Source organism: Athene cunicularia (assembly GCF_003259725.1).
Source record: "Athene cunicularia isolate RWA chromosome 12 unlocalized genomic scaffold, athCun1 chr12_part1, whole genome shotgun sequence".
NCBI classification, from domain to species: domain Eukaryota; kingdom Metazoa; phylum Chordata; class Aves; order Strigiformes; family Strigidae; genus Athene; species Athene cunicularia.
This window is the reverse complement of record NW_020799116.1, coordinates 13,766,412-13,775,928: the sequence shown is the minus strand read 5'-3', so window position 1 is coordinate 13,775,928 and position 9,517 is coordinate 13,766,412. Positions and strand designations below refer to the sequence as shown.

At 41.7% G+C, this 9,517-nt stretch overlaps 1 protein-coding gene across 1 annotated transcript in view; it reads left to right on the top strand.

The window, feature by feature from the left end:
• Window positions 1–7,478, top strand: part of IP6K2 (inositol hexakisphosphate kinase 2) — a 12,749-nt gene extending 5,271 nt beyond the window's left edge. The window contains exons 2-6 of the mRNA XM_026857428.1: window positions 125–422; window positions 2,540–2,762; window positions 3,636–3,811; window positions 5,111–5,286; window positions 6,700–7,478. Of these exons, the coding sequence (XP_026713229.1) occupies window positions 221–422; window positions 2,540–2,762; window positions 3,636–3,811; window positions 5,111–5,286; window positions 6,700–7,197 (1,275 nt within the window). The 5' untranslated portion in view covers window positions 125–220 and the 3' untranslated portion in view covers window positions 7,198–7,478. The remainder of the gene's footprint in view (window positions 1–124; window positions 423–2,539; window positions 2,763–3,635; window positions 3,812–5,110; window positions 5,287–6,699) is intronic.
• Window positions 7,479–9,517: the final 2,039 nt, after the last annotated feature.

Here is a 9,517-nt window from a genome sequence, read left to right as displayed (position 1 = left end):
CGGAGCCTTCGCGGCCGGCTGTGTTAGCGACACCGCGCGGCAGCGGCTCTCGGCCTTGCTCACCCAGGCCCCCAGCGTGCGGGGGCACTGACGGCCCGGCGCTCTCTTGTGTTTGTTTTAACAGACTGTTGAATCGAATAAACACCTTCAAGACTCGGAGGCTTCTGGCTCTAAACTGCCTGCACTACTGTCGCCGCCCTCTGTCTAATGTGCTACAAGGATGAGCCCAGCATTTGGAGCTATGGAAGTGGAGCACTATTCCAAGGGAGTCCTGCTCGAGCCTTTTGTCCACCAGGTTGGAGGACACTCCTGTGTCCTCCGGTTTAATGACAAGACCATTTGTAAACCCCTTATTCAGAGGGAACACCAGTTCTATGAGACTCTCCCAACAGAAATGCGTAAATTCACTCCGCAATATGAGGGTAAGTTACCAAACCTTAGGATGGGGTTGGGCTTTTTCCTTCTGTAAATACAAGTGTGCTGTGCTCTCTGTTATCTCTGAAATCTCTTCTGTGTGGAAGAGATTTTAGGGTTTTCTTTTCATGTATTTTGATGTTGTCTGAGGCAGGCTGTGGAGATGCAGGGTGGAAATGCTTGCCAAGTTGGTGTTTGGGCTGACTAACAGCATTAGAGTAGAGCAGCTCTGCTGGTGATAGCCCATGTATCTCCCTTAGGCACGGTAAGTAGCTAAGAGCGTATGAATGTTTTCAGTAATTCTCTGCTGCTTTTGTTTGTGGATTTCTACTTTTTTGCCATTTGTTTAATGTTTGTTTACAGGGATTTGTTAAGATTGGTTGACAGTGTTTTGTGTAAGCTTAGTTGTGGTTGCTCTTGTTTTTGGATTTCTCTCTGACTCTCATTTTGATCACAATAAATACATGCCAGTAAGGTGTCTTGTTGAATATTTCCAGTGTTGTTTTTGCCATTAAGGAAATGAAAATTCATGGCATTTAGGTAGGCAAGGATCAAGTAACCGTGATGAGGCTGAGTCAGATGTTATGTAGGAGTGGAAATTCCAGTTCTCCTAAAAATTGCACTAGTTAACAGAAACACTTTTTCTCTTCACTATTCCATCAACTGCGGACTGGTGATTAATAAATAATATGTCTGAAGCACTTTTTAAAATGGAGTTGCTTTTTTAAAGCACGTTGATTTTAACGACTATAAGGGTGATGAAGTTTTGCATATTGTTTGTGAAACTGGCAGAAGACTTCAGAGGAGATGGTTCAAAAGTTAATACTCCCTGCACCCTTACAGAGACTTTTTGACACATCTAACTGCAAGTTCTGTTGGACTGGAAGAAAATGTCATCTTTGAATGATACTACTCAAAATGTAATAGAACAATTGTACTAGTGTATGTGGCTTTTTGGGGAGTGTGGGGAGGGATTTAGGGGTAAGGGGCCTCACTTGGTCCATCTCTGTTATTTTTTTTCAGGATAAAGCCAAAGGCCACTTGCTAGCCGGCTCCCCCCTTTTTTCCTGTTGTCCTTTGTGGCAGCAGGATTGTCAGGCAGAGCTGCTTTGCTCCCTGCCCCAGCTACTGTAGGTCTCGGAGCCGCCTGCCCAGCTCAGAAGTGCTAATCTCTCGCCGAGACCTCTCCCCTCTGGCCTAGTGATGAGCTGCAAGAACTGTGCAGACTGATTGATTTGAGAATAAAGAGAGGACTGAAAAATAAATTTTAAATCAATTCAGACAATTGTTATGACTTCTTCATTAAACACTGAAACTTGCTAATGTAGCATTGAGTGCTCCACTAAGACTCTTAACATGCAATGCAGTGCTCTAAAGATTCTTGAGGGGAGGATGAGAAAAAAAATACTTTCAAGGTTCACCATGTTTCTGTACCACAAACAGATTTGTTTTGTATTGCATTTTTGTTATTTCACAAGATTGCTGCATAACCAATATCAATAAAATATATTCCAGAAAGGAGAAGAAAATGTATATTTAAACGTGGTGATTCTAAGTGGAAGCTTTTGGACTAGTTTCTGTTGTAATGTGACATTTTCCTTGTTTTGCTCTACTGGCAAATCTTTCCTTTCCCCTGGGGATCTATTAACCAAGTCTTGTTTGGATAAGTGCTTTTTGCTTTGCTGTCATGCAAAACTTAAAGCTTTTGGTGTGAGGGGTTTTTTTGTGCAGGTCACTTTTCACTGCAAGATGTTAACAAATGTTTTACATCTCACTTAGGGTCAGACCAGTCAGGTTTTTTAAAATTAATAAAAACCTTTATTAATTGAAATTGTCTCCTGTTATTATTTGATTCTTACTTGACTGCATCAGAGAGAGAAAAAAAACTTTTGTATTGTTGTTTTGTCAATATGATAAATTGTCTTTTGTGAGGTGTCATTTTTGTCTAGGTCTTTTGATATTTGTTAGGTTGGCAGATGAGGTTTGGCCTGTGGCAAGATAAACTAAGGACCAGGGTAAGAGAAAAAAACAAAAGTTGCTATATTCTTAGTGTAAAATCATGCATTCTAAAAGGCTTGCTTGTCACTTCAGAATTCATAACTGTCTGCATCCTCTCTCTCTTCAGGTGTGGTGTCGGTGAGCTTTGAAGAGGATGAAGATGGAAACTTATGTCTAATAGCATATCCATTAAATGGGGACCACGATAACCTAGAAAACTTAGATAATTCTGACTGTGAACCCAAAAGTAAGCTGTTGCGATGGACTAACAAAAAGACAATGTTGCTAGAAAATGAGAAGATATCTAAGGAGTGGGTCCGACAGCACAGGAAAGAGGAAAAAATGAAAAGGTAAGTTTAATAGGAGGAACTGGAATGTGGAGTGTTGATGCGTAACATTTTTTACTGCCAAATTAGGATCTGGTCTCCAGAATTCCAGAGAATTCTCTAGAACTCTTAACTTTCATTTTCTTTTCTTCTCTTGTTTCTTTTGTTTTTCCCTGACCTCTGCAGTGCAGACAGGTTCAGTAGTGAAACTAGTATGTCCTCAGCCCAGTAACATGTTAAGTCTTTTTTTTTTTTCTTTTTCCCCTCTCTGGTCAATTGAAAAATGTTTCCCAATGTTATTTTTGAAGGCTCTGAAAAAAAACCCCAAAACAACCCAAGCAAAACAAACCAACCTAAACCCCACCTGCAAAAGCACAATAGTTGAAAAAAAACCCCAAAACCAAAACAAACCCCCAAAATTATTTCAGTGTTACTATATATGGCATACTTATATAGGAATCCTGCTTTATCCTTTTTAGTGACATTTTTCCCCTCATTCATTTATGTTAATTGTGCCCACTGTAAACTGTGAGCTGTGATGTATTGTGCTAAAACCAGTGACCTTAGCAAAGGATAAATCTTAAAGAATATTGCTGCTTCTTGCATTACTTCTGTGGAAGTAATTCACACAGGCAAAGAATATATAAGTAGAATTAAATGTTTTGTAACGTACTTGGCTATATGCTAATTTATGTTAGTATATGGAAGTAGCTTTTTAAAAGTTGAAATATTACTGATGGGCAAGTTGTTCATTTGTACAGAAAGCAAAATAAAGCTTATGCTTGCTGTTAGTGAAGGTCAGCAAAATAATTCGTAAAGTTAAATCCACTGACAACCCCTTTAAAGTGCTTATTTTTCTACTTGGCCTCTAATTTGCTGCTTTGTTCTGTTTACTAGTCACAAATTGGAGGAAGAATTTGAGTGGCTGAAGAAATCTGAAGTCTTGTATTATACCGTAGAGAAAAAAGGAAATGTCAGTTCACAGTTTAAACACCATAATCCTTGGAGCATGAAGTGTCACCAGCAGCAGTTACAGCGGATGAAGGAAAATGCAAAACATCGGAATCAATATAGTATCCTTTCCTGAAAATACCTCATAACAATGGAATGAGTAGGGCTCTGCTTTTTTTATTTCTTGAACATGCCAGATAAAAATATAGAACAGGCTTAACTGCAATCCAGAGAGACTCTGAAGCCATGATTTATATGGTGACTTTGAAGGGATTGCCAGCACTTTCCAGAATATGGGCTTTTCCAGCATGTCATAAAGTTGTTAGGCTAGGAAATTCAGATAACTTAATTCCAGTCTACAAATTGTGGATTAGTTAGTGGACAGGTTTTACAACATACTGTGTTTGGGATCCACCACAAAAAAAAAAGGTTTACTAAGGAAAGCTTTCAAAGGAGAAAGGTTCTGTCACTTTGTTACTGGTTTTGATATTAGTGATCTTAAAAACTAGGGTAATCTTTGCCTCTTCAGTAACTTTCTAAATATAGAGGATCTTCCACTGCCTGGAGTTGTCTGCTTCTAGTAGTCTCTTTGTAGAGACCCTTTTTGATAAAGAAAAGCTGAATATAAACTGCTGTGTAGGATTGAAGCATGAGAAATGCAAGAAGTGACCAAATCCATGAGTGCAGCACACTGCTTTTGGGCTATGGAACTGTAGGCAAACTTCATCCACCCTGGGCATTCTGTGGAAAAAAATCTTAACTGTATGCAGGCTTGGATGCAACTGATACATCCTGCAAAAATACTAAGATCTGTATACTAAACAGATTCCTTGTGTGAGGAGTTTTGGTGAGTGGATTACTAGAGTATCTCTGACTACTAAACTGTTTAAAACAACAGAAAGCATTTCATGCCTGGTATCCTCACCACTTTACTGTAGATGATTATTAAATTACCTAAGCAAAAGTGTGTGATATCTCTGGAACAGTATTACTACAGATGTTCTGAAGTGCTTTTTAACTTCTGTTAGAGGTGGTGTGAAAATGGTTCACTGGTTTTGAATGGTAACTGAAGCACACAGTCTTAATTTCCTGGGGGAAAAAAAAAAAAAAAGCCTCTTGCTAGGCAGGAAATACTTCGTAATTCCAAGTCAACCACCAGTTTATATTTCTATATGATGCTGTTTTGTTTTTTTTCCTCTTAATGAGGAAATTCACTTGTCTTGTCTAGAGCCCAGTGAAGCTATAACTAGATATCCACTCTGCTTTATGCCAGGTTTATGTAGCTGTAGTTTTCATTAGGCTGCTGTATAGTGGGCATGTTTGGGGTATGCTTAAAGTTAAGACTGTAGCACTATAAAATCTGTGATAATGGTTTTAAAACCTGTATTCCTCATGATGAAGCTTGTTCCTTAACTAACCAGAATTCATTTTGCTGGAAAACCTAACCTCTCGGTATGAAGTACCATGCGTGTTGGACCTTAAGATGGGAACCCGACAGCATGGAGATGATGCATCAGAAGAGAAGAAGGCTAATCAGATTCGCAAGTGTCAGCAGAGTACATCAGCTGTTATTGGAGTCCGAGTTTGTGGCATGCAGGTGAGAGGAGAACTAATTATGTGTAGGGCACCAGACTTGTACCCATTTCTGTTATTGGCATTTTTGGCTTACATAGTCATCCCATGTGCTGCTGCCCCTGAGATGCTGTGCTTCATTTCCTTCAGTAAGGAAGGGGAACGAGGCTTTTGGCTATCACTGGTTGGCAGCATCTGCAGGAGCAACTTGCAGCACGTGTTCTGCATCAGTGAATCACTCTCTGAGCACAAAAGCAGTCTCCTGCACAATAGCAGCAAAGCAACTGTGTAGTAAAAGGACTGATTTGATTAACATTTCAAGATACTGTAGGAAACAATTGAAAGGAAGGTCTGCCAGTACATGTGTTTTGAATAAAGCATGTGGAAATTTGCCAGAATATTAAGAAGCAATCAGTTCTGTCTTGCAGATGTTGAAAAGCCACAAATCTTCCACTGCTTAAAGGAGACTTGTTGCAAAGTGCAGACAAGAAGTGGCTTGGTAAATGTGATAAGACTCATGGTCAAATAAGGAGATAGAGTTGTGTGGACTTTCACCTGAATTTTTTGTTTACTTGTTTCTGTATTCCTGGAGTAACAAATGAGAAACAACTTGTTTGTATTTGAGTCTTTTCCGAAGCCTCTCTCCTCCCATCCAGTAGATTCCAGGAATGCCAGCAGTGTTTGCTAGGACTTGTTCCACAACATGACTATTGGCATGTTTGGTGTTCGGCTCACTGTTTAACTTCGGGGAAAAGCACAAGGCAGAAATGGAAGTGTGGGAGCTGCATTTCTAACCAGAGTGTGCCGGGATTTGAGCAGGGCCTGTTCATTGTTCACCTTCCAGTACAGACCTGTGCTGGAAAACCAGGAGGAACTTTGGAGGCACCTGTAGTCCTTACTTGACTCAGGTGTCTAAGCATTATCAAGCTGTGTGGTGTATAGGCTCCTCTCCTATAGGAAGGAATCATCCTGCAGGAGCACCTCTGACTTCTTTAAGTACAGAGGATTATGGGGCACACCCTAGTTTTAAATAGGAGTGTTTGCTGTCAGTTAGAGCTCAGTATTCTGGGAGTCAACTGGTACGCCAGTGAGCAGAGACAGGTAATGAGCTGGATGAGTGGCTGTGGTACAAGTTGTAGCTTGACTTTTGAGGCAGCAGCTTTCCTAATCTCACTTAAACTCATTATTACATTCCCGGTGGGAAAGCTCAAATCTAAACTGAAGGAATTTTCCATTTCCTCCATGCTTGCAAGTTCCACAGACACTGCTGGATCTGTTGTTCACAGTTTTAACTGTGCAAAAGCAATTTTAAGAGAGTAATATGTTGTCTTGTAAAAGCTTTCTGTAGCATGTCTTCTTTTGTTGTTCTTCGAGGTTTTGAGTCAGTATTACTAGCAATTCTAACTTTTCCTTTTGTCTTGTGTGTTTGTATATGCAGGTCTACCAGGCAGGCACTGGCCAGCTGATGTTCATGAATAAATACCATGGTAGAAAACTCTCGGTTCAAGGATTTAAAGAAGCACTTTACCAGTTCTTTCATAATGGCAAATACCTGCGCAGGGAACTCTTTGAATCTGTTATTAAAAAACTGACTGAACTCAAGTCTGTCCTAGAGAAACAGGAGTCTTACCGCTTCTATTCAAGCTCCTTGCTGATCATTTATGATGGAAAAGAAAGGCAGGAAGTTTCTGTCGACTCAGACCCAGAGGACTTAGAGGACCTTTCAGAGGAGTCTTCAGATGAGTCAGCAGGAGCATATGCCTACAAACCAACTGCTAGTACTGTGGATGTCCGTATGATAGACTTTGCCCACACAACCTGCAAGTACTATGGAGAAGATAGTGTGGTGCATGAGGGCCAAGACACGGGTTATGTTTTTGGACTTCAGAATTTAATAGATATTATTAAAGAAATAAGAGACGAAAGTAGTGAATAAACAGTGTGAATGCACATCAGTAGAAGGCACTATTGTGACTCTTTGTATTCCAAAATTATTGGCCACTTTCTGGTGGTAGGAATCTTTACAGGCTCTGCAAGGATGGTCCTGTCAGAGTCAGACTTGTTCAGAGGGCATTTACTTATATTGGTGCTGGACCTAGCACTGGCAAAACTTGGTATCCTTATTTATTTTAACTTTCTTAAACATTCCATATTTGATTACTCAGATACCTCTGTTATCCCTGTGTGTATACGTTCCAATAAAATTCTTTTTGTTCATTGTAAGTGATGCTGCTTTTGTTGCTGGTGACTGAGGAAGAGCTGAAGTTCAGGTCTTTCTGGCGGTGCAGTGCAGAAGCAGTGTATGAACAGCTCACCTGCCTCGGGAGTCCGCCACTGGGACAGCACTTTTGTGCTGGGCCTCCCGTTAAGAGCAACCAGCACCTGCCCTTTGAGGAGAGGCTTGGGTAGGTGGGGGAAAAGACTGGCACAGAGGGACCAAACAGCAGAGAGTTGGATGAGATACCTGCAGCGGTCCTTTCCAGCCAGTATGATGTGACTTTCATAAGGGAGAACTTGTCTCAGAATCTCCCAACAACCTATTTCCTCTTTCAGGATCTTGTAAACTAGATCTCTTGCTGTGTAACCCATTTGTAGAGAGCTATTGACGTTTTTTAATCTAAGCTGAGCCAAAACATGCGTAAGAAACTCCTACAGGATTAGCTGCAGTGGCAGCGACTAAGGGAGAGCTGCAGAGCCTGAAAAGGTATCCTAAGAGGCTTAAAATCTTACTTGGGACAAAGACAAGAAGGAAGTGTCAGAAGGTGAGAGGACAGTGAATAACTGAAAGATAACAGAGTAACTCTAAACCACAGTTTCTTCTTTCAAAAGGAACATTGCTTTGTCAAACCATTTTTAGATAAATTACTTCAGCTCTTATGAAGCTTGTAAGTCATCATGATAGGGCAAAAGAAAATTGGGTGTGGAAGTGTTGAGGTAAGTGTGGGGGATGTTGCAGCCAGTTTATGCAGAATTGAAGAGTTTGGGGAGGCGGGTGATGGTGGGATCATCTCCCCAGCCCATCATTCAGCTTCCTGAGGAGAGGTGGGATGGGACCGGAAAGCTGCAGGTTGCTGGTGGAAGGTCACCCTCTTCAATCCGCTGTAACCCTGCAGCTTTAGTTGCAGCTTTAGTTTCATATTCCCCAGCTGTTGCTATCAAGTTCTCCTGATCAAAGTCTCTCTGATGGCTATCCTGTGCTCTTTTGTACTTTTTGAAGAGGTTTTTTACCTTTGCTCTTAGAACATTAGTTTGTGGTTGCTTTTTTTTGTTTGTTCCATAGTGTTCAGGCACAAATTGATGTCAGTCCTAAACATGTATTTTTACATCTTGTAGTCACCTCACATGGGGGATTTCCCTCTGAGGTGGGTTTTACCATCCTTAACCTGATAATTCTTGCTGCCTCATGAGTCTCTGGTGCTGGGTGCAGCTGAAAAGGGCCCCAAGTGCTGCCCCTGAGCTGGCCCAGGCACTGGCTGTAAAAAGGAGCGAGGATGGGACTGTTTATTCTTGGCGCTTTCAATTGTAAGATGCTTTGTGCAGGGGTCAGGGCCCTTCCTGCCTGCTGGCCCGACATGAGCGGTAGATGTGAGTCTCGGTGCCCTGCACAGGGAGAGGGGCTGCAGCTCCAAGGTGATGTTTACTTTTCTGTCCTGTTGCTTAGGATGCGATGCCCTCTGCTAATGAGCTAATAACGAGCCTCTTGGCTGGCACTACCCTACCGTCTATCAGTGGTGCTGCATATGAATAAGCCTGCCTGTGCAGATTCATCTGATACACAGTTTGACTTTGTAGTCTGAAATTAGCAGGGATAAAGTCCTCTAATGCATTTGTGTTACGTAGGAACTCTGGAGGGAATTCATAAAATCCGATGAGAACAATCGCATTTTCTCTGATGCAAGCTGCCTTCAGAACAAGTCCTCTTTGTTTTGCTGCCTGCAGACAGGGTGCTGGGTACTGGCAGGGAGCTGCCCTCTCAAAAATGCTGCCAGCAGTGTAAGCTTGGGTTTAAACCTGTTCTCAGCCCATTATGGTGCCAGCAGCCTGGCCTGGAGCACTTTGGGGTGCATCTATAATAATAATAAAAAAAAAATCAACAGGTGGAATTGGTGCTGCTGTAGGAAGTCAGGGAGACGTACCTGGCCCCTGCAGGCTCTGGTCTGTGCTACTAAAATCCTTTTGCCAACATTGAGGATTAACAGAGGCTGTGCAACAAGGTGGTTGGGAGCTTCCTGGGCCTGCGACTGTGATGCTGGGGG